The sequence below is a fragment of the Saccopteryx leptura genome, chromosome 2 (assembly GCF_036850995.1).
Source record: "Saccopteryx leptura isolate mSacLep1 chromosome 2, mSacLep1_pri_phased_curated, whole genome shotgun sequence".
In the NCBI taxonomy this organism is placed as follows: Eukaryota; Metazoa; Chordata; class Mammalia; order Chiroptera; family Emballonuridae; genus Saccopteryx; species Saccopteryx leptura.
In genome coordinates this window covers 111,957,454-111,982,931 of record NC_089504.1, presented here as the reverse complement: position 1 = coordinate 111,982,931, position 25,478 = coordinate 111,957,454, and the positions used below count along the sequence as shown (strand labels likewise).

General features: G+C 40.7%; 1 protein-coding gene across 4 annotated transcripts in view; it reads left to right on the top strand.

Annotated features, from left to right (window-relative positions):
- The window catches only part of BEST3 (bestrophin 3), a 50,463-nt gene that overhangs the window by 3,164 nt on the left and 21,821 nt on the right, over positions 1–25,478 (top strand). For 2 of the 4 annotated variants that reach the window (XM_066368546.1, XM_066368547.1), the window contains 5 exons: positions 2,774–3,007; positions 19,270–19,424; positions 20,530–20,607; positions 20,709–20,861; positions 25,030–25,110. In XM_066368546.1, coding sequence (XP_066224643.1) covers positions 2,845–3,007; positions 19,270–19,424; positions 20,530–20,607; positions 20,709–20,861; positions 25,030–25,110 — 630 coding nt within the window. In that variant the 5' untranslated portion in view covers positions 2,774–2,844. The other 2 variants (XM_066368548.1, XM_066368545.1) reach the window with 2 other exon arrangements.

Below are 25,478 nucleotides of genomic sequence, written 5' to 3'. Positions count from 1 at the left end.
TCTTCCTTGCAGCAATGGGACCCCATTTAAAGAGGAGGGATATTAATTTGGTTGGCTGATAATTATCAAAAGTAGAATAAGAAGATCTATTTAGCTAAATATCCAACTTACTATTCCAAATAAACGTATATATTGGTATACATTTTGGAAAAATGTCTTTAAAGGGAATGTTTTATTTAAAATCTCTAAAATTTTTTAGATGTGTTTTATAATATTTTGACAAGTTATTTATGTGTCATCTAATCTTTTAGAATATGAGGTGGAGGAAGACACATGACGTTAATTGTCTCTGTTCATTTTTACTAATGTGAATTTATTGCTGCTACTGCTGCTTAGAATAGAACAGCCCTTAGAACAGTTGCATTGTAGCCAGAAATGCTCCATTATCTTATTTATACAAAATTATATGCATATATTTTCTTCTAAACACCAAAGAATTCTTACACTTATAACAATAAACATTGGTTCAGACATTATTTATTTTTTGAAGTCCAACTATAAATGTTTGTTAAAATAGATCCTTATATCTTGATCAAAGGTATACCAAGAACTATAGGCTGAATTTGTTAAGAAAGTCATATATTCATGTAGAAAAATATAGACATAGTTTTCTACTCATGTCTACTAATGACACTAAGTTCTTTTGATCTTATTAAAAACAAATAAATATACTTAGCAAAAATCATAAGACAGAACCAAAATTCATTAATTATATTATATCTCTTCCTATTTTTGTACGGATTTGACAAAATAATCACTGTTCTACTTTCTAACTAATAAAATTTCTAAGTGTCTATTACTTAAATATTTTTTCCTTTGGCCAATTATTAATATTAACAATTACTTTGTTATTGATGAAGTACAACACCATGTTATGTAGTCTTATATAATAGATATTCTTTAATCCTCATAATATCCCTGATGCATAGATTTTATTATCCCCATTTGCAAATGAGGAAACGGAGACTCAGAGAGATTTAAAAATATGCTCAAAGTCCAAACTTATAAATGGCAGATCTGGAATTCATAGCCGGCTATCCCTGACCCTATGGTCTGTGTTTTGCTCAATTAAATCCTTTTCTACCATTTCTATTTGAGTATCAGAAACCATTCTGGCTGAACCTTTCCATCAGCATGACCTTGATTGGACTGTGTAAACAGGTGATGCCTCTCTTGTCAGCTTTTCCTGACTTCAGAATTTCTGATACTTCCTCCAAAGCTGAGGCAAGAACTCCAGGCCCAGCCCACACCCCATACTCCACACCCCCTTTTTGTCAGCACCACCTCCCAGTTCTTCATCTGCAATCAATTGGTGACTCACTGTTACCTCATTAGTCCTCTGCATCCTTTATCAATATTCTACTGACCCAAACAGGCCTTTGAAGCATGTTAACATGGACATTTCCAAGGGACTTCTTTCTTCTGTGGAACAGATTTTGATCCTTATTATTAACCTGCCTTGAGACATTTCTTCTGACTCTGATTCTCCTCCCTACAACACAAATATTAAGAATAGTTCTATTAAGTGAATTATTTGTTTAATGATACTCTAAAATGGATTTGGGTCAGATCTATAATATAAATTTTGATATTTATATCATATATAATATATTATATAATATAATAAACCCACCAAATATAATAATAAAAATTCTACTTCTAATTGATAATTTTATTATTTCATATTTTACTTATATTTTAAATAATTGCAGACTTTAAAATAAAATTATAATATCCCTTGAATTACAACAGAGAAAATCAAGAATGTTCTGAGTAGCATATGCAGGAGAAAGTAAAATCAAGATGTCAAATTCAGGGTTATTATTTAATAAAAACTTAAAAACTATAATCCTCTGAATCAAGACATTCTTTTTTTCTCTTTGAGAACACCTGATAAATAGTTGAAAAACAATCTCTTTTATGAGTTATTGTGCTCCAAATCCAATGAATAAATCATCTAAAAGTTTAAATATATAAAGTATTTAAAAATGAAGTGTTTAATAAATCTAATGGCCAATAACATTTATGTACATTAGCACTTGAAATATTCAGCTTTTGAGGTACATCAGCTCAGGTAGTAAAGAAAAAGTTATTACTCCTTTTTTAAAAAATTGATTATTTGTGCTTAATTGTTTGCACTGAATATCACTTGCAAAGCAGGTGCAGAAGTATAATATCATAAAGGGCTGTGCATTTTATTTTTGCTCCAGATTGTTACTTACAGGAGCCCAAAAACGTTACTTTGAAAAATTATCAATTTACTGTGACAGATATGCTGAACAAATCCCAGTAACCTTTGTGCTTGGTAAGTATAGGTCACACGCAGAATGCAGCCACACAGCTGTCTCCGTTAGGATGACACCAATGACTCTGCATGGGAGTGTTTCCAAGCTGAGAGGCATGCCTGAAAAGCCACCGCTTGCAATAGAAGGAGAATCTTCCATAAGGGTCGCCTCCAGGGCTGCTTTCGCTAAATTAACACCAAACAAGTGTGAGGTAATGATCTGCTATTGGACATTGAAGCTTCCTGTTCACTAACCTTCCATTTTTGCTGTCAATATTGGAGTTCTAATACCCACTTACTGGGTGCTACAGCATTGCCAGGCACAAATTATATATTTTTTTTTCTGGAGGGCAAAATCATAAGGTATGGAATAGCAACATATAGTATTTTTACACCGCAGCCCCTAAAAAGGCTAAAATTCTGCTTAAAGCATCAGTGTTGACGTGTCTGCTCTGAGCAATTGCTTTATAGTTTCCTGTTATTCTACAGGGTTTTACGTTACTCTGGTAGTGAACCGATGGTGGAACCAGTTTGTGAATCTGCCCTGGCCAGACAGGCTGATGTTCCTCATCTCCAGCAGTGTTCACGGCAGCGACGAGCACGGGCGCCTGCTCAGACGGACGCTGATGCGCTATGTCAATCTCACATCCCTGCTCATCTTCCGCTCGGTGAGCACCGCCGTGTACAAACGCTTTCCGACCATGGACCACGTGGTGGAAGCAGGTATTGTGAATGGCTTTTCCTTCCATGGGCTCCTCTCAACCTAGATGGGAACCTTCAAAATTCCTTTGAAAATCCCTTTTACTTATTTACTCATTCAAGAAACATTTATTAACTACTATGTGTCAGAAAGAGTTTTTAGAGGCAAAAATGAATAAGACATGGTTCTTGCCCTCAAAGAGTTTCCTTGGGGGAGGGTAGAAGCAGCAGTCACATGGCCTTCAAGTAAATATAATAATTATAGTCATATTTATTTAGACCATATATAATATTACCTTACATTTTCTACCTCTTTACAGTTTATTCATTTTCATAAATACTATTCCCCCTTGGACCTTAAAAAGAGAGAGAGAAAGGTAAGAAACAGATCCAGAGAGATTATGACCTGCTCTGGATCACACAGCTCACAGTTCTAATTCCAGCTCCGAACTCCTAAGTTAATACTTTTCCTAAAACATAAGGAGATTCTGGTAGGAACCAGCAGTGGGTTTTTCAATCTAAGCAGACCCTGAGAGGCGGCTGTAAAAGGCCACCTTAGTGTGCATCTGTTATCTCTCCTGTTCCTCAGAGTAGATGCAATTATTCTGTCTGGGCTCCTAGCCATACTATGCTGAGTACAAATTATGTTGGAAGGATGGTTCTCCTTGGTGTGTTAATATTTAGCAAAAAAGTTGTTAGTTAAACCAGCTTTCAATGAAATGGGAATTAAATGAGATAATTCTCGGTACGTGCTAACATAAATTATTATTGGTTGTTGTGCTGCGTTCTTAATAGAACTAATAGGTTGTTAGAATGGATTAATGAATGTATAGAAGATAAAAGAATCATGAGATGACTCTATCCTTATATTGAGTAGGCTCTCAAATTAGGTTGCTGTGTCTATTCTCCTTCTCTGAAATGTCCTTGAAAATCAATTTTTCCAAGTGAGAGTGGGGGAGATACAGAGACAGACTTCTCTGCATGTGTGCCCACCAGGATCCACCCAGCAACCCCTGTCTGGGGCAGATGCTCTGCCGATCTGGAGCCATGCTCGCAACTGAGCTATCTTTAGTGCCTGAAGTGGAGGCTCGGCGGAGACATCCTCAGCACCTGGGGCCTATGCTCTCAAACCAATTGATCCATAACTGCAAAAGGGGAAGAGAGGAGAGAAGAGGGAGGGGGAAAAGTAGAGAAGCAGATGGCCACTTCTCTTCTGTGCCTTGACCAGAAATCGAACCTGGGACATCCACACGCTGGGCTGGTGCTTTACCACTGAGCAAACCAGCCAGTGCTTGAAAAATAGATTTTAAAAAAATTTTATTATTGATTTTAGAGAGAGAGAAAGGGAGAGAGACAGAAAGAGAGACGTCAATTTGTTGTTTCATTTATTTATGAATTCATTGGTTGATTTTTTTTTTAATGTGCTCTCCCAGAATATAGAACCTGCAAACTTGGCGTATCGGGTCCATACTCTAACCAACTAAGCTACCCAGCCAGGGGGAGAATTTTTTTTTTTAAGAATAGTATTTTTTGGCCCTGGCTGGTTGGTTCAGTGGTAGAGCGTCGGCCTGGCGTGCAGAAGTCCCGGGTTCGATTCCCGGCCAGGGCACACAGGAGAAGCGCCCATCCGCTTCTCCACCCCTCCCCCTCTCCTTCCTCTCTGTCTCTCTCTTCCCCTCCCGCAGCCGAGGCTCCATTGGAGCAAAGATGGCCCGGGCGCTGGGGATGGCTCCTTGGCCTCTGCCCCAGGCGCTAGAGTGGCTCTGGTCGCGACAGAGCGTCGCCCCTGGTGGGCGTGCCGGGTGGATCCCGGTCGGGCGCATGCGGGAGTCTGTCTGACTGTCTCTCCCCGTTTCCAGGTTCAGAAAAATACAAAAAAAAAAAAAAAAAGAATAGTATTTTTTGTTTGCTTTTAAAGGAGTTTTGTTTGTTTGTTTTGGCTTTGACTACTTGGATGGGCGGTGGCGCAGTGGATAGAGCGTTGGACTGGGATGCGGGGGACTCAGGTTCAAGACCCCGAGGTTCCCAGCTTGAGCGCGGGCTCATCTGGTTTGAGCAAAGCTCACCAGCTTGGACCCAAAGTCACCGGCTTGAGCAAGGGGTTACTCGGTTTGCTGAAGGCCCATGGTCAAGGCACATATGAGAAAGCAATCAATGAACAACTAAGGCAGGGGTCCCCAAACTACGTCCTGCGGGCCGCATGCGGCCCCATGAGGCCATTTATCCGGCCCCCACCGCACTTCCAGAAGGGGCACCTCTTTCATTGGTGGTCAGTGAGAGGAGCATAGTTCCCACTGAAATACTGGTCAGTTTGTTGATTTAAATTTACTCATTCTTTATTTTAAATATTGTATTTGTTCCCGTTTTGTTTTTTTACTTTAAAATAAGATATATGCAATGTGCACAGGGATTTGTTCATATTTTTTTTATAGTCTGACCCTCCAACAGTCTGAGGGACAGTGAACTGGCCCCCTGTGTAAAAAGTTTGGGGACCCCTGAACTAAGGTGTCGCAATGCACAACGAGAAACTAATGATTGATGCTTCTCATCTGTCTCCATTCCTGTCTATCTGTCCCTATCTATCCTTCTTTCTGACTCTCTCTGTCTTTGTAAAAAAAAAAAAAAACACAGAGTAAGAGTTCAAATTCTTACCCTTCCACTTACTTACTAGCTATATGATCTTGTGTGGCATACTTGCAATGCTTCAGTTTTATAATCTACAAAATAAGTTTTTATTACTTTATAATACCACCTATCTCATATACCTCATTGGCTTGTTGTGAGGAGTAACCAAGTTAACAGCTGCAAAGTGTTTAGAGCAATATCTGGTACATGGTAAATGTTACATGAGTTCTTGCTAGTAATGAAATAATTCTAGTACAACATTATAACATAGCCCTTTGGTAACTTCAGAAGACTCATTGATATGACAGCCCAAGTATTCCTGGACTAAATGACCAGGAGGTTGGGAAAGTCAAGGCAGAAATAAAGAAAAAGTGGTGCAGAAGATACTGGAGTTAGAGATGTGAGAAAGTAACAGGATGCAATGAGCTCATTAAGGATTCAGGTGGATGTTACTAATGGCCTGGCCAATGCACAAGTATATGTATTATGATGTAAAGCCAGTAGAAACTTCAAAAAACTTAACTACCACGCCTCTTCCAAATTTAAAAGTTGAGTGCTGCTTCAAAATAACCAAGTTGAAATTGCTAGTTGATAACTTAGTTTTCTTAGCTTAATATTTATAGGGTCAAATGCAATAAGAATGACCATATCTGAAGAAAGACCTAAAAATAAACAAGAAAAGTTTGATTCATTCCAATTTGATGAGTAAGAGCTAACGTTTACTTAGATGAATAAAGGTGATATTTCTGTAGTCCTGATGATCCTTGAAATGAAAAGAGTACATTCTGACAGAAACCCGATGCCAAGCCCAATTCTCAAAGCAAATCCCATCCTTTTAGCATCATCTTCTTATTAAAAGCAAATCAAGAGGAAGCCAGGATGGCTGGCAATGGAGAGGTGGGGGGGCCTCTGGTCAGACCTGAGAGCTTAAGAAGGTTGAGTTGGGCTCAGGTCTGAGGAGCAGGTAGACAGGAAGAAGTGAGTAGGAGAATGACAAGATTTCATTTCCTCTGGGTAGAGTTTTCATAATCCCAAAACTCACTCCTTGTCAGATTTGTGCAAATGCTTGTCACCTACTTGTGTCCACCCTTTTTTTGCTTTCTGAGGCATTGGGAATATTAGAATACCCCAACCCTTTCGAGGGAGTCTGAAAATTAGTCATTCCCGTTTTGAAGTACATTTGAAGAACGGTGTCTCAAGGGGTGAGCCACAGACCCACAGGCCCTTCACATCTTGACTAACTTGAGTTGTTTTTTAAAATGCACATTCCTGGGCCCCAGCTCAGACTGACTGAATCAGAACTGTTGGGTTTAAGGCCTAGGAAACCTACCTTTAAACATGCTCTTGTGCTGCTTTTTTATACACTGAAGTCTGAAAAGTACTGAGCCTTTTCTGGGATGCTTAGTTTTGAAAACCTTTTCTCACCCTTAGGGTAAAAAGGTCTTGGCAACCATCAAGTAATTCATTACTGTTAACAAAGTAGCAGCGATCAGGAATTCAAGGTTTGGGCCATGCTAGAGGCTCCAGAATTATAGAAGGGCTTGGGGTCAGCAATCTGGTCAGAAGCTACTGTCTGGGGGATTTGCATTAGACCTGATTAAACATACGAATATCATTCTGACTTGGTTTTGTTGGTTTGTGGGGAACTGCTGAAGGAGGAAGAGAACGGAGGGAGGTAGGAGGGAGCCAAAGCCTTTGCAAGCGCCCTCTGGGGGTACCCCTGATTACTGCAGGAAAAGGGCCCTAACTGCTCTCATTTCGTTCCTAAATGTTTTTTGAAATAGCGGGAAAAGTGGCAGTGAAACAGCTTGTGCTCCCAGGAGCAGAAGTTGTGTGCTATGTAGTGGGGCAAAAGTCCCAAGCCCCGGTTCCCGAATCTGGGGGAGACACTTCAGAGATGGGGTCCTTTCTGGCTGCCCCGGACAGCCACATGGGTGGGCACCTCTCTGTCCTCAGGCAGCAGTGACTCATTTCTCCATCAGAGAAGGCTGACTCAGTCTGCACGTGGGGTCAGTTTCCAAGCTCTCCCAACTGGACACATGCCTCCGCCACTCTCTGACTGTCTTTTGCCTATGCCAATGTTTCTGGGAAGGACAGGAAGTTCAAGGATGGCGGGAAATGTTTGGCAGGTCCCCTGAGCCCAGAGCCAGGGCACCTGCTCGGCTGGAGGGCAGAGAGAGCAGGGAAACAAAGCACAGGGGCCCAAAGGGGTGGGGCAAAGGCAGGACGCTACGCTAAGGGCTCGAAAAACACCTCTTGTCAAGTGACTCCCTCACAAAACAGCACCCGTCTCGGAAAGGACCTGTTCTCAAACTTCAGTGTGCATTAGATATTATTAAAAATCAATACTGCTAAAAATGCTGATTCCAAAATGCCCCCCAACCCCCGTAGAGACTCTGATTGAGTAGGTCTAGGGTGAGGTCCAGGAATGAGTAGTTAACACGCTTCTGGAGGCTCTTGAAGCAGGTGGTCCCTGGATCCCGCTCTGAGAAACACTGGGCTTTCAGATAATCAGGGTTTCTTTCCAACCTCTTCTGCTTGCTCCAGGGAGGGTCCCAGCCACAAAGGCTCAGGGCTGCCGGGGAGGAGGTGACTGGGGAGGTGGGGAGAAGGAGGACCAGCATCTCCTGCTGAAGCATCCAGCAATTGCCTGACTAAAGCCTGATGAGCGAGGCCACTCACCTGCTAATCCCTGAATTTACTTTGCTTGTAAATTGGAGAGTCATGTTATATCATTCTGGAAAATGAAAAGGACCAAAATGCGTATGACTCGAGAAATACCTATGCTTCAGTATTATTTTTGAAAAGTATTTTTTTATCAATTTTAATGGGGTGTCATTGATAAATCAGGGTACATATATTCAGAGAAAACATCTCCAGATTATTTTGACATTTGATTATGTTGCATACTCCTCACCCAAAGTCAAATTGTCTTCCGTCACCTTCTATCTGGTTTTCTTTGTGCCCCTCCCCTCCCCCCACGTTCTCCCTCTCCTTCCTCCCCCCCCCCCCCGCACCCTCCCCAGGTTACCATCACATTCTTGTTCATGTCTCTGAGTCTCATTTTTATTTCCCATCTATGTATGGAATCATATAGTTCTTACTTTTTTCTGATTTACTTATTTCACTCAGTATAATGTTATCAAGTTCCATCAATGTTATTGTAAATGATTCTATGTCATCCTTTCTTATGGCTGAGTAGTATTCCATAGTATATATGTACCAAAGCTTTTTTTTTTTTTTAATTTTATTTATTAATTTTTAGAGAGGGAGAGAGAGAAAGGGGGAGGAGCTGGAAGCATCAACTCCCATATGTGCCTTGACCAGGCAAGCCCGGGGTTTCGAACCGGTGACCTCAGCATTTCCAGGTCGATGCTTTATCCACTGCGCCACCACAGGTCAGGCAGTACCAAAGCTTTTTAATCCACTTGTCCACTGACGGACACCTGGGCTATTTCCAGATCTTCGCTATTGTGAACAATGCTGCCATAAACATGGGGGTGCATTTCTCCTTTTAGACCAGTGCTATGGTATTCTTAGGGTATATTCCTAAAAGTGGGATAGCTGGGTCAAAAGGCAGTTCGATTTTTAATTTTTTGAGGAGTCTCTATACTGTTTTCCACAGAGGCTGCACCAGTCTGCATTCCTACCAGCAGTGGGGGGTTCCCTTTTCTCCACACATTCTCGCCAGCACTTATTCTGTGTTGTTTTGTTGATGAGCGCCATTCTGACTGGAGTGAGGTGATATCTCATTGTGGTTTTAATTTGCAATTCTCTAATGATTAGTGATGTTGAACATTTTTTCATATGCCTATTGACCATCTGTATGTCCTCTTTGGAGAAGTGTCTATTCATTTCTTTTGTCCATTTTTTGATTGGATTGTTTGTCTTCCTGGTGTTGAGTTTTACAAGTTCTTTATAAATTTTGGTTATTAACCCCTTATCAGACATATTGTCAAATATGTTCTCCCATTGTGTAGTTTGTCTTTTTATTCTGTGCTTATTGTCTTTAGCTGTGCAAAAGCTTTTTAGTTTGATATAGTCTCATTTGTTTATCCTGTCTTTTATTTCATTTGCACGTGGAGATAAATCGGCAAATATATTGCTGCGAGAGATGTCAGAGAGCTTACTGCCTATGTCTTCTTCTAAGATGCTTATGGTTTCACGGCTTACATTTAAGTCTTTTATCCATTTTGAATTTATTTTTGTGAATGATGGAAGTTGGTGGTCTAGTTTCATTTTTTTGCAGGTAGATGTCCAATTTTCCCAACACCATTTATTAAAGAGGCTATCTTTACTCCATTGTATGCTCTTATCTCCTTTGTCAAATATCAGTTGTCTATAGAACTGTGGGTTTATTTCTGGGTTCTCTGTTCTGTTCCATTGATCTATATGCCTGTTCTTATGCCAGTACCAGGCTGTTTTGAGTACAATGGCCTTGTAGTATAACTTGATATCAGGAAGTGTGATATCTCCCACTTTATTCTTCCTTTTCAAGATTGCTGAGGCTATTCGTGTTCTCTTTTGGTTCCATATAAATTTTTGGAATATGTGTTCTATATCTTTGAAGTATGTCATTGGTATTTTAATTGGTATTGCATTGAATTTATAAATTGCTTTGGGTAATACAGACATTTTAATGATGTTTATTCTTCCTAACCATGAGCACAGTATATGCTTCCACTTGTTTGTATCTTCCTTGATTTCTTTTATGAATGTTTTATAATTTTCCGAGTACAAGTCTTTAATCTCCCTGGTTAAATTTACTCCTAGGTACTTTATTTTTTTGCTTGCAACAGCAAAGGGGATTGTTTCCTTAATTTTTCTTTCTGACAGTTCATTGTTGGTGTATAAAAATGCCTCTAATTTCTGAGTATTAATTTTATATCCTGCCACCTTGCTGAATTCATTTATCAGGTCCAGTAGTTTTTTGACTGAGACTTTAGGGTTTTCTATATACAATATTGTATCATCTGCAAATAATGATAGTTTTACTTCTTCTTTTCCAATTTGGATGCCTTTTATTTTTTCTTCTTGTCTGATTGTTGTGGCTAGAACTTCCAGAACTATGTTGAATAAGAGTGGTGAAAGGGGGTACCCCTGCCTTGTTCCTGATCTTAAGGAGATTGCTTTTAATTTGTGCCCATTGAGTAGGATATTGGCTGTGGGTTTTTCATAGATGGCCTTTATCCTGTTGAGGTATGTTCCCTGTATTCCCACTCTGCTGAGAGTTTTGATCGTGAATGGGTGCTGGATTTTATCAAATGCTTTTTCTGCATCTATTGAAATTATCACGTGGTTTTCCTCCTTCCCTTTGTTTATGTGATGAATCCCATTGATTGATTTGCGAATATTGTACCAGCCTTGCCTCCCCAGAATAAATCCCACTTGATCATGGTGTATGATTTTTTTCATATATTGCTGAATATAGTTTGCTAATATTTTGTTGAGGATTTTAGCATCTATATTCATCAGGAATATTGGCCTATAATTTTCTTTCTTTGTGTTCTCTTTGCCTGGTTTTATGCTTCAGTATTACAAGTTAAGTTTCTCAATTTTGTTTTTAAAGCAAGAGAGAGAGAGACAGAGACAGGGACAGAAAAGGAGAGAAGTGAGATGCATCAACTCATAGTGGCATCACTTTAGTTGCTCATTTCTTTTCTCATATATGCCTGGACTGGGGGGCTCAGGCAAAGCTAGTGGCCCCTTGTCCAGACTGGTGAGCTTGGGCTCAAGCTGCAACCTTGGGCTTCAAGCCAGTGACCTCTGGACTCAGGCCAGTGACTATAGGATCATGTCGATGATCCTAAGCTCAGGCTGGCGACCCTGAACTCAGGCTGAAGAGCCTGTGGTTAAGCCAGCAACCTCAGTTTTTCAAACCTGGGACCTCAGTGCACCACCACTGGTCAGACTAAATTTCTCAATTTAAAAATAAAGTTTTTCATTTATGCTCACACAAAAATAGAAATAATATAATTGAACACTAAATAATGTCTAGTATGATGAAAATTCCTTGAATTGGTCTGTTATCAAACAGTTATTTACCAGAGGAATGGCAATATAGTGTCTGTTATTTTGTCCATTGGCTACAAACCTGCCCTGGAAAAATCTGATAATTCCAGTCACCTGCCCTAGAAGGTGTCACTCATCCAAGTCAAGTCAGGTGCACAATTCCAGATCTTCACTGGTGCAATGAATGGACTTAACTGGGTGCTTACACTGTGGCGTGGTGCTAAATTCAAATATTTTATCTAGTGTTTCACAGTGATCAGGAGATAAAAATATTTCTCTTCCAAATTTACTCACCAGAGCACAAAGATAGACAATAGGGAATTATATCCATTCCTCTAAAAAAAAGTTACTAAAGCTGTTTCTAAATCTATATATGTGTTTGCTCGTTCAACAAAGGTTAGTGAGTGTATCCTGTATACCAGACACTGTGCTGAGCGCTGGGGCAGAGCTGTATGTGAGGATGGGTGGTGTGGCCTCGTCCTTGGAGGATCAGTAAAAAGTTTTACAAATCTTTCTTACATGAATCATTCTCAGAGACAAACACAAGTATAGTTACAGCTGAATTTCAAGTCTCTCTATTGCATTTCTATTTCTCTAAAATAATTTTCTTCTGTGCCCGTAAGACTGGCTGGAAGACAGTACAATCTGAGGGTAGGGCACTCTGTCGTTCTCTTAAAGCCCTGGAACCTTTACATGAAGCTCCTCATGCTTCTTCTGCATCCACAGAGAGCTTGATGAGACCTCTTGAGAATTTTTATTGGTGCTTATTGTTAACAGACACTAATACAACTAAGCAAGCTCTCAATTGTCAAGTGGCTACTGAGATAAAAACTCTCATTTTCGAGGCACTGATTGGATGGGTAGCCCCATTGAGTTTCTGGCATATTGAGATAATTTCTTCTGTGATCTTCTCTCACTAAGAAAAACCAAACGGATTTTGTGTAGTATGTACGTTCTGCCCTGTGGTCTCCTGTTCAAGTTTTCCCTGGCACATTATATGGCTCAGGGGCTTCTGGGCCTCTTTGGAACCTCCAACTGCTCTGTGTTACAGGAGAGAGGATGAGGGACAGTGTATTCACAGCTGCGCCAGTTTGTCCTCTGTTGGCTGAACTTTTACAGGCTGAGTCACTTTCCCTATAGTCTCACATGATGAGCCCAGAAGAGACAGAATGTCATCCTGTGAGTGAAACTCGACTCACCTCTACACTCTTGCATTACGTAAGTGAGAAAGTGCACAGTAGAACCAGCCCTCGATGTGATGCCATGCGTGGGCAGTCTCAGCTGGTCAGTGTTGGGAGGTTCCCTGCAGTTCTGTTTTAAGAGTTAAATCAAGGCTATCCTCTCGGTGTTTCTCAAAGTGTGACAGAAGACCATATTCACTGAATCATCAAGGCTACTTATTCCCATTGCAGGTTCCCAGGCAACCTATGGAATCAGAATCTCTGGGCTTTAGGACCTGGGCTTTGATCCAGAATCCACATTTTAAACAAGCTCCCCGGCAATACTGCCGGATTTTGGCCAGGACAAAAATGCTGACATGGCCAACTTGCCTGTGAGTCTATGCACAGGGTCATTGTTCCCAAACAAGTTGGAATCATTAGAGATCTTAAAAACACTAATGTCTGGCTCTCACTCCCAGAAAGTAGGTTCAATAAGAACAAGGTGCGTCATGGTTTTTAAAGGTCCCCAAACCATTCTAATATGCAGCAAGATTTAGGAACCACTGACTAGGTGCATCTATTAAACCCTCAGCTTTCTCTGCAAATTGGCTCAGATCTATTCACCGAGGATAAATGAAATTCCCGACACCCTGGGCAGGTGAGGCATTAAGAGCACTGATTTTGTGTATGGTGTTTCCTGTGTGTCTTGTGTAGAAAGCAATGAAGTGCCAAATAGGATGCCCTTTAGGAATGAATTATGATGGATTAGAGATGTTCTACTCACGTCAGGAAAATGGTGGCGTTTCCGTTTGTTCAGCACTGCTACTCCGAAAACTGATTTTACTCAACCATATCCTATTTTGAGCTTTTCAAACTGTGAGTTGTAACTTATTCTTGGTCTTTTACATCATTTTAATGGCTTAACCAGCATTTTTAAATTGATTGATTTTAGAGAGACAGAGAGAAGAAGGGAGAGAGACAGAAAAAGGGAAGCATTTACTTGTTGTTCCACTTAGTTGTGGCGTTCATAGGTCACTTCCCATTATGTGCCCTGACCAGGGATCAAACCTGCAACCTTGATGTTTCGGGACAACGCTGTAGTCTAACTGACTGAACTCACCAGTATTTTTAATGGGAGGGAATGGAATGGAGTGGAACAGAACACATCAGAAAGAACAACGTGTAGAAGAACCAGTCACTCTTTTGTGAGCCCCAGATATCTCACTGTGGTGCGTAGTAAACACTGACATACAGCCTTACACCAGGCTTCACAATGTGATTTTTATCTCTCAGTCGCATTTTGCCTCTTGATTTTCCCACCAGGCAGGGATTTCTAAATCTCTACCATTGACTTTAAGGGACAGCTGTAGTTGAATCCAGTGGCTTCATTCCATTCATTTGGAAAATACAAAGATGAAAATGATCCAGGCACAGTGCAGTGTTCCTGAAAAAGTCATCTCTCTGAGAAGGGCTCAGTGGCTGAACGCACAACTTTCCCTTTCAGAGAGAACTGGCAGCAAACCCATTCTGCCTCCAGATTTTGAGCTGCAGAGCTTTTAGTTCTTCTGGTAATAGAGCCTCATTTGCACACTCTGCTTTAAAGGCAAAAGACATCTGCCTTGGCTTCAGCTGAGAAAAAACAGATCAACTGCATAGACAAAATCTATGAGAAATGAAATATTATTTATCAATGGACTTAATTGGTCCTTTGGTTTACAGACAATAAAATTGCTCCATGAGGTAGCAGACCTCAAACCACAATTCAAATTGCAAGTAAATGCAAACATATGTATTGTGTGTGCGCATATATTTTTTTATTTATCTTGATTTGAAATATTAAGGAAGGTTTTTTGGGATGAGCTGTAGGAAAATTGCTGAGCAGAGCTGAACCAGCCAGAAAGCCAGAAGGAAAGATATAACAAGAGAAAGTCTAAGCAAACGCAATGACAAGATACAGTAGCAATGTTAGGGGTACGGCCAGGGCCAGGGGGAGTGTGGCATGAAGACAGACATGTGAAGGAGACAGGGCAATGTGAGGACCAGCCTACAGCTAATGCTGCCAAACTGTGGTTAACATAGCCTCAGAGATGAGGGTAATAACCACATTCTGAGAAAGATCACCGGTCTCTGGTTAAAATGGCCTGAAGTGCTGATGAGGATAACATTTTATTTGATAGCAAACACTCTTTGGATTGATTTCACCAATAAGCTAGAGGTTTTCTTTCAATCAACCAAAAACTTGATTTCCAAAGATGGGGTTACTTTGGATAAGAGGTGTGACTCTGCAGGGATATCAAAAAATATTTTGCCTATACACTCTTGGAGGACATATTGCTGCCTGCCTAGTTAATCACTCATCTTTCACAGCAAGGTGCTCAATAAATTTGGGCTAAAATTAAAAACCACCAGCTTCCCTTGCTCTGTACTGGTGAGTGTGCTACGTGGTGAGGAAGACCTAACTTTAGCTTTGGTGTTTGCACTAAATAAACCCTCACTTTTCATATTCGCTTTTGGTTAAGGAGCCAAGAGAAGACTTGCCAACACAATCTGATCCATACTCCTGAATAAACAATAACCAGAGGTAAAGTTATTCTTTGGTCAAATGACAAAGATTGCAGCCAGTATATAAATGGGGTTATTTTTGAAAATTGCACTGTAATTCCAAGAATATTACTGTTAGGTAATTTATATGAAATGCCCCAGAATAGGTTTCCTGGTAAAGAATGACGCGCTACAACAAGTCTTAAGCGTAGAGCCAAAAAAGGTAAAGTTTATCTATTAACTTCTCGTAATAAGAATTAATCATACTCTGCAAGTCTTTTTTTTTTTTTTTCCCAGAAACAGAGAGAGAGAGTCAGAGAGAGAGATAGACAGGAACGGAGAGAGAGATGAGAAGCATCAATCATCAGTTTTTTGTTGCGACACCTTAGTTGTTCATTGATTGCTTTCTCATATGTGCCTTGACCGTGGGGCTACAACAGACCGAGTAACCCCCTTGCTTGAGCCAGTGATCTTGGGTCCAAGTTGGTGAGCTTTGCTCAAACCAGATGAGCCCACGCTGAAGCTGGCGACCTCAGGGTCTCGAACCTGGGTCCTCCACATCCCAGTCAGACGCTTTACCCACTGTGCCACCGCCTGGTCAGGCATACTCTGCAAGTCTTTAAAAAATAAATACAATTATCTGACTCATACAACAATTTTGAAATGCACTGAGAAACGAGAAAAATATTGTCAGGCTCATTTTCATTTTTGACCTCCAAAGAAAGTCCCATTCGCCAGACAAGGGCAGAACCCCAACAAGCTAATATAAATAACATGACTATTATCTAAAACTAGTCTCCTGTCAGTAAATATTGGCTTCGTAGTTGCTAACTCTATTTACTTCTAATACAAATAAACAGAATCTTCAGTGGGCAGGGCAGTGGTTTTCAAGCATTGCTGAAGGTCAGAATTTCCTGCAGAGCTTGGTAAACAAGCAACTTCCTGAGCCCAGTTCCCCTAAATCATCCAAGAAGATTGAAAAGAATGCTGGTGCCTGGACCTCACTGAGTCTAGACCAAGTGAATCAGTCTCTGGGGATAATAAGATCAATGTATTGGTATTTTCTAAAAGTATCCACACGAGGCCCTAGGTGCAGGCCTGGGGTCAAAAGTCCTGCTCTATTGAGTGACTTGGTAGGTGAGGGTGGGGCCCAGCCTTCTCCGGGTATATGTGTCACATGTGTTTCTGATACCCATGATCCTTTGACCTCATTCTCAAACACACTGGCCTACATGGTGTGAAAAATCTAGGTAACGCCAAAGCTCTATGGGTTGGTGGCTTTCCAAAGGAGCAAGCCTCGCGTCTCTTTTGGCTTCTTCATGCCGTAGCAACACCTCTAAAGTAAAACTCAGTCTTCATGGTTAGGAGGGAGGATCACTTCCAACAAGATGGCCAGATTCATAAGCTGATTAAGATGCTTAAGAATAAAAAATGTGTTACCTTTGGACAAAAGTAGATTTTTATCTAAATATGTTTTCAGAGTTTCATAAATAAGTGATTGCTTTGCAAAGACAAAAGTAAGTCAAAATTATTATCTCATAAAAATTCAGTTTTAGAAATAATTTTTAATTCATAAAATATTATGTATACTAAATCATAATGAACATTTAAAAGTCCACTTAAAAAGTCAAAGGGGTAAGTATAAGTATAGTCATGGCAACATTATTTTTAATAACAAAAATTTTAAAACAGGTTAAATGTCTATTCCAAAGAGGGCCTAGTTAAATAAATATTGTACACAATTAACTAGTATGCAGCCATTAGGAAGAATGGTACTGCTCTCTACATATTTTAAAAAATAATATCTCCAAGATATAATTAAAAATAGAAGCAAATGATAGATAGGTATGTACTATAAAGCCATTTGTGTTTTTAAAAACTGGGCTGTCTGAAATTTGTGATACTTTTCTAGAGAGATAACAATTGACTGGTTGTAGTGATTTCTCTCAGCGAGGGAAACGGGCAGAAAAATGAGCCTCATTTTCCCCATTCATATTCCTTGGGCCCTTTTGGATTTTTGTACCATTTGAATTACTCAATCAAATTTTTTAAAATAAAAGGTTAAATGTAAACTGTAAGCTTTTTAAGTGAATCTTTGTAGGAACAAACCCTGGTACATACTAGTAGATATTCAATAAATGTTTGTTTATCAAATACACCTGCTACATTATTCCTTCTATTATCCTTTTCTTGGTGTGCAGGTGGGAGGGGGTGTAGATAGCTAAAGTTCCACATAATGCATTATGCCTTAGCACTTATTGAGTGCTAAGAATGTGCTAGGCATTGTTTTTGTTTGTTTGTTTGTTTTGGGGTTTTTTTTGTATTTTTCTGAAGCTGGAAACGGGGAGGCAGTCAGATAGACTCCTGCATGCGCCCAACCGGAATCCACCCGACACGCCCACCAGGGGAAAATGCTCTGCCCATCTGGGGCGTCGCTCTGTTGTGACCAGAGCCACTCTAGCACCTGAGGCAGAGGCCATGGAACCATCCCCAGCGCCCGGGCCATCTTTGCTCCAATGGAGCCTTGGCTGCTGGAGGGGAAGAGAGAGACAGAGAGGAAGGAGAGGAGGAGGGGTGGAGAAGCAGATGGGCGCTTCTCCTGTGTGCCCTGGCCGGAATCAAACCTGGGACTTCTGCACGCCAGGCCGACGCTCAACCACTGAGCCAAATGGCCAGGGTCGGCATTGTTAATCTCTTGACAGGTGTCCATCATCTCAGGTAATTCTGCAACATTCCAGGAAAGTACATATTATCATCTCTCTTCTACACACAAGAAAATGAGGCTTAGAAAGGTCTCTATAAACTCAAGAAAATTGTGTTATATGCACAAACAAATATATATCCACCCAGACTCACAAAAGTAAAGAAGCACCTTTCAAGTAGATGCAGAGTGTTGTGAGGGTTTTTAAAATAATGTGCTCTTTATCCTCCCCAAGGAACTTGGCAGGGGAAACATTTATGTATAATATACCATAATACAAAAGAAAACTCCATGGTGGGGGCTTTGAAGGAGAGAAATCTCAGGAAGGAAGGCTTCGCAGATGAGGAGCTGGTTGATTAGAACTTTTTTTTTTTTCTGTATTTTTCTGAAGCTGGAAACGGGGAGAGACAGTCAGACAGACTCCCGCATGCGCCCGACTGGGATCCACCTGGCACGCCCACCAGGGGCGACGCTCTGCCCACCAGGGGGCGATGCTCTGCCCCTCCGGGGCGTGGCTCTGCCGTAACCAGAGCCACTCTAGCGCCTGGGGCAGAGGCCAAGGAGCCATCCCCAGCGCCCAGGCCATCTTTGCTCCAATGGAGCCTTGGCTGTGGGAGGGGAAGAGAGAGACAGAGAGGAAGGGGGGGGGGTGGAGAAGCAAATGGGCGCTTCTCCTATGTGCCCTGGCCGGGAATCGAACCCGAGTCCCCCGCACGCCAGGCCGACGCTCTACCGCTGAGCCAACTGGCCAGGGCCATGATTAGAACTTTGAAGGTGGTGGTCAGGAGAAAAGCCATGTGGTTCCTGTGTTTCACTCTATACCACGTGCTTTCTATACATTCTCATTTTTATTCTTGTAATGCTAACAATTCTAAGTATTCTTGTTCCCAATTGTAGATGAATAAATCAAAACCTAAAAATGAAACCTTCCTCCGATGTTCTAGTCCACACTTAATGTCGCCTTCCTCCCTACCGGCCATCTCTATTAAGGATTGCCAACATGCATTGCCTCATATAGTGATATGTCAGTTGTGTGTTTATGCACTGTGTTTGTGTTTGTATGTGTGTGCTTATGTATACACATTCCTTATCTCTAATACAAGTATAAACTACTTGTCATGGGAATCTCAATACTTTTTCTTAATTCCCCTATTAGTCACTGACATAGTAGACAACGAATTATTCATGATAATGTATCAGTGCTTACCTAAGTCTGTACAATCCAGCTATTTTTATTTTGTGTAAAGGTTTTATGACATCAGATGAAAGAAAATTATTTGACCATCTCAAATCTCCTCACTTGAAATACTGGGTTCCCTTCGTCTGGTTTGGAAATCTGGCAGCTAAAGCCCGGAAGGAAGGTAGAATCAGAGACAGTGTTGATCTGCAATCACTGATGACTGTAAGTACATTGTAACTTGTCAAAAAAATAAGATGCTAATCAGAAACCAAGAGGGACCTGGAGTGACAGATTGCACCAGGATGAATCTGTTTTAATTCAGAACCTTCAACATGCAGGACAAGGACAGCACTCAGTTTTTAACTCAAATTGATTGGCAGTGGTTGCTTGGAAACTGTATTAAACAGAATTAGGTTTGTAATATGCTCTGTAAGAAAGTGTCCCTTGATTGATTAGCAATGTCTGCCAAGGGCTCTGAAGGATCTGGTGCACACACGGAGAATTTGCATCCCTGGCTCCGAGACCTCCCCAGTCACTTCCCCAGATTGAAACATTTCAAGGTTAAGCCAGCTTTTCAGATGCTCCAGGAAACAAAATTGTGTTTTCATTCAACAAAATAACCCTAAACTCACCTGAGAAACAAATTAGTGTAGGTAGCTTTGTGCCATGAAAGCCTCCTGCCTGGACTAAGCTAAGAGAATGAATGATCTAAAGATAGCTCCTAAATGAATGTGAACTCTTCTTCCCAGTCTCAGAAAATAATTTATGTGAAAAATAAGTCAATGGATTCCAGTCCTTCCTGCTCCAAAGAAAGATAGACTTCCTGTCAATAGAAGCATCCTCATTTGGAGTGGATTGGGGTTGGTTTACATTGATTGATTTCTTTTTTCTAAGATCTATAGCAAGCATGTTTTCAAAAGAGAGAAACAAACAAAAATATCTGCTCTCCTAATAATTTCTCAAAATGGCTAGAAATGACTTATTTAAAATATTAACCACTGTCTTCTCATCACCACTTTGGGCTAATGTCATGTTGGAAATTATGGATTCAATAAAGTAAGAGTTACTTCTATAAAGTCCTGATTTATCTTAATATGAAAATATATATTCAAATATAATATCATTATTGAATGATAAATATTCATTGCTTATTATTTTCTGAATTTTCCTTTTGGAGTGGCCTTCAGAACCAATTTATTAGCCTTACAAAGTCAGACTCAGCATTTTACAGACATAGTCATAAAAGACATGGCCACATTCTTAACTCTAGTAAACACTGGTTATCACACTTCATCTTAGTTACATGGTTTATCTGTTTCCGGTTTAGGAAATGAACCGATACCGCTCTTGGTGCAGCCTCTTGTTCGGTTATGACTGGGTTGGGATCCCACTGGTTTACACCCAGGTATCACTTACTGTGTGCATGACTTCCTTCTACTTGCCCACGTTGGCACCTCCTGTGGGCAGCCAGTGCTGTGTTCTCACTTGAGTTTCTCTCTATTCCAGGTTGTCACTCTGGCTGTCTACACCTTCTTCTTTGCGTGCCTGATTGGACGCCAGTTTTTGGATCCCACCGTAGGCTACGCGGGGCATGACTTAGATCTTTACATTCCAATCTTTACTCTCCTCCAATTCTTCTTCTATGCAGGATGGCTCAAGGTAGCTACCAGTCTCAGTGTCATGAGACCCACTCTGTAATCTCTGCCATGTTCCAAACTCTGCATGCTGATCCCTCACTCAGTGAAGAAAGTCATTTCTGAGTGAGTCAAAGGTAGATTTAATGTTTAGTAGCTCAGAGATACTATTGCTTTTAAACCAGGGATTAACCTGTCAGGGATGTGGTAAGTACCGTATTGCAGCAACTAAAGCCACTCATTTATGCAAGGAGATTACAAGAAGACTCTTTGATGGCTATTGATTTTTTAAACCTTGGTGTGCTCCCATTAAGATTACAATAGTGTAAGTAAAGTAATGACTGTACCTGCACTGATGTTATACCAGCGTATACCACAATAAGCAACTCAGTGGGAAAAGAGAGTAAATAAGAAGTCTTGCTTATTAGACTTAAGCATCAGTATTGTATGATCATCCTGGTTCTGCTCGACTCTCTCGTAGCTGCCAGTGCCTGAAACCCCAGTAGCTGTCCCACAACATTAAACACAGCCCATTTTCAAAACCAGGATGAGACTCAGAAAAGAATTTATGAAACTCAAAACCAGAAACACCAGAACTAATGATAATACCTAGTTCACCAGTAAATTAAAACCAGGTTAGAACAGTGAGGATGACTTGTCCAATGGTCAGTGTAAAATTTTATTTTTTCCCACCACCACCTCCTCTCATCACTCCCTAGATGTAAGTATAAATCAGAGGTCTGATTCTTCCATTGGGAACTTCCAAAAGTGAAGTACAGTCTGTGATAAAAAAAAAAAAAAAGGGATGGGGCCTTTGGCTCTATGAGGTTAATTGAAATCTAATGACAGTTTGAAGATGATAGTAATAACATAGAATTTCCAAATGTTTGACCTTCCAAACAGCTGCATGTTAGAGTGCACCTACCTGGAGGTTGTGGCATTTTCTTTGTAAATGCTTTCACTTTCATTGGTTTGATCTTAACCAGAAAAAAATAAATTATGTCAGAATTTCAAACTATGCTCCAAAGAGTAAAGGCATATCTTTTCCTTTTTCTTTTCTTTGTAACAGAGACAGAGAGAGGGACAGTAGAAAGGGAGAGAGATGAGAAGCATCAATTCTTTATTGTGGCACCTTAGTTGTTCATTGATTGCTTTCTCATATTCATTGTGACCGGGGGGCTACAGCAGACCGACTGACCCTTTGCTCAAACCAAATGAGCCCGTGCTCAAGCCAGTGACCTCGGGGTTTTGAACCTGGGTCCTCTGCATCCCAGTCCAACACTCTATCCACTGCACCACCGCCTGATCAGACTAAAGGAATATCTTTTACCAATGGTAAAAATACTTTTAACCAAGTGACAGTGATTCTTATTTTTGCTCAATGTTTAAGACAGAAAGAGCAAGAGAGACTAATGACTCTCATTTCCCATTAAAGAGCAAACTCAATTTTTATAAACAGGAAACTAAATCACCAAAATTGGCCCAAACGCTTAATCATTCTGGTCTTTTATTGCCCTTTGTCCTGACTCATGCTGAGCTTTCTTGTTTTTGCTTTGTGTCCACATGGGGTACTAGGCCAGCCTGTACGGAGCAGTTTGTTCCTGCCTTCTGACATGTGCCCTAACTATTAATGGTTTTTTATTTTGTACAATACTTTTAGAGAAAAAGTATGACAACATCATCTTTGCTCTGTTAAGAGATAGACAACCCCTAAGAGAAGTAAGTTTGTTTTACTATGGATTGTATCTCAGTTTCTAAACAACTGTTTTATCTTGACAATTATATTGTTTATAACTCTTTTCTTTTCCTTTTTTTTTTTTTTTTTTAGCAAGAGAGAAAGGTACAGACAGAGAGACAGAGACAGACAGACAGGAAGGGAAAAAGATAAAAAGCATCAACGCATAGTTTTGGCACCTTAGTTGTTCTTTGATTGCTTTCTCATACGTGCCTTGACCAGGGGCTCCAGCCAAGCCAGTGACCCTTTGCTCAAGCCAGCAACCTTGGGCTTCAAGCCAATAACCTTTAGGCTCAAGCCATCAACAATGGGGTCATGTCCATGATCCCATACTCAAGTTGGTGAGCCCATGCTCAAGCCAGCAACCTCGGGGTTTCCAATCTGAGTCTTCAGCATTCCAGACCAATGCTCTATGCACTGCGCCACCCCTGGTCAGGCTTTTTTTTTTAGGTAAGAGGAGGGGAGATAGTGAGGCAGACTTCCACATGCACCCCTACTAGGATCCAACCAGCAACCCCGTTTAGGGCCGATGCTCAAGTACTGGGTTATTTTTAGCACCTGAGGCTGCCATGCTTGGACCAACTGAGCTATTCTCAGTGCCCAGGGCCAGTACTCAAACCAATCAAGCCACTGGCTACAGAAGGGAAAGAGGAAAATAAGAGGGAGAGAGAAGGAGAGAGAGGAAGAGAGAAGCAGATTGTCACTTCTCCTGTGTGCCCTGACTGGAACTGAACCCAGGATCTCCATACACCAGGCTGACCTTCTATCCACTGAACCACTGGCCAGGGCCTATAACTCTTTTCAAAGTGTAGGAAATCCATCTAACCTTATGAACAGTATATTACTCAATTATTTGCTCGAAATGGAGCCTCCAAGAAAGTGAAAAAAAATTTTTTTGAGATAGTTAATTCAAAGACATAAATATCATTTTAGTAGTTACATGTAGACTCTACTATTATGCCATAAAAGTGAAATTCTGGATATAACAAAAATATTAACAAGCCCCATCCAGTGGCCCATATAATTTAAGGAAAACCCCAGGCAGGAAAGGATAGATGGCCCCTTGGAGCTTGCAGTAAAGGACTTTGACTGGACGTCACTGTGAAGTTGGTTCATTCAGGCCCTGACTAGAACTGTTTCTTAGAATAAGGGAGACGGTGGTTCTCAACCCTGGCCACTCACTAAAACTTCCACTACCCAACAGTAAGGCCTGGGTTAAAAATCACACCCTTTAAATCAGAATTTCTGGGGAAGGGATCCAGGTATCACTTATTTTAAAAACTCTCCAGGTGATTTTGATATTTGGCCAAAGTTAAAAACAACTGCTTTAAGTGGTCAGACTGAAATCCTAAAAAAATAAATAGGTAGATTTTCTACCAAATACTCTCAGAATCTAGAAACCACGAATCAATGGTGCCTTTATGTTATATATTTGTAAGATTTTCCCATTTAAACCCAATGAAAAACCACACACACACACACACACACACACACACACCCAAAGGGAATGACTCAAAAATGAGAACAACAGGTGAGTCATATTTGGCATAAAAATCTCTCATCAATAAGGCTATTCGGACCTGTGGTGGCGCAGTGGATAAAGCATCAACCTGGAAATGCTGAGGTCGCCGGTTCGAAACCCTGGGCTTGCCTGGTCAAGGCACATATGGGAGTTGATGCTTCCTGCTCCTCCCCCCTTCTCTCTCTCTCTCCTTTCTAAAATAAATAAACAAACAAAAAGAAGGCTATTCGATTCAGGAACATGGTAAGAACATAGAATATTGACCAACTCTTAGAAGATATATGATAAAAAGCTCCCTAAACTTTTTCCAGTGGGAAAACTAACTCATTAGATGACAGTAACTCTTTTAGGGTAAAACTAAAGACACTCCTGCTTTATAACTAACGAGCTCTTTGATTCATTCATTTAACAGTTGTGTCAAATACTTATGAAAACTCTTTGTATTATTTTCTTTAATTGTGATTTAAGTCTTCCTTTGCTATTTCAGCCTTTCCCACACTTACATTTTGTCTGGTCAGCTGGGCCTTTGTAAATTCCTTAGGAGCACAGAGTGTGTACTCCTCAAAATGCCTAGAGCAATGCCCCGTACATTGGCAGTGTGCCTTCAGTGTTCATTGGTTTGATGTGTTCCTGAAAGTCAACTATTTGACTCCTAACAGTACATGGCTTCTCTAGCATTGAAACTGCATTGTCACCAGCTAAAGAGACAGATCTCCCGGAGAGCCTGCCCGTGCAGGTGTATCACTCACTCATGGCCTGAGAGTCGAGACTGGTTTGCTGATCAATATCCATGTCCACAGAACAACCCGCTCCCCTCTAGGCTTCATATTATGAAAGTGACAAAAGAAAGCAGAGAGTGAAGCAGGAATCATCTTCAACCTCAGTCTTTGTCCGCACAAGCATCGTGACTGACTGATTCTGCATTCTCCACTGCAGGTAGCTGAGCAACTCATCAACCCTTTTGGAGAAGATGATGACGATTTTGAAACTAACTGGTGCATTGACAGAAATTTGCAGGTGAGATGAGATTTTCTTTCCTTTACAAACATCAGTAATCGATTACGTGTGATGCTTTAAATGTAAACAGACTCTGAATGCAGGGCCCTGAACTTCAGAGCTTTAGCTACAAATAAAGGAGGTTTGGCTCTGCTGTACATTGTCTACGGTCCTTTGGGAACCTCACAAGTCCTGGATCTTAGTTCCAGTGAAATTTAGCCCCTTTTAAATAGAACTTCAAGCCAGTTTTTTTTTTTTTTGTAAGTTTTATTAGTAGTGTTATACTAATAGACTCTTCCATCTCAGAACAGGACAATATTTTAATTCAGTCTTTTTTTTTTTTTTTTTTGACAGAGACAGAGAGAGAGAGGGACAAATAGGAACAAACA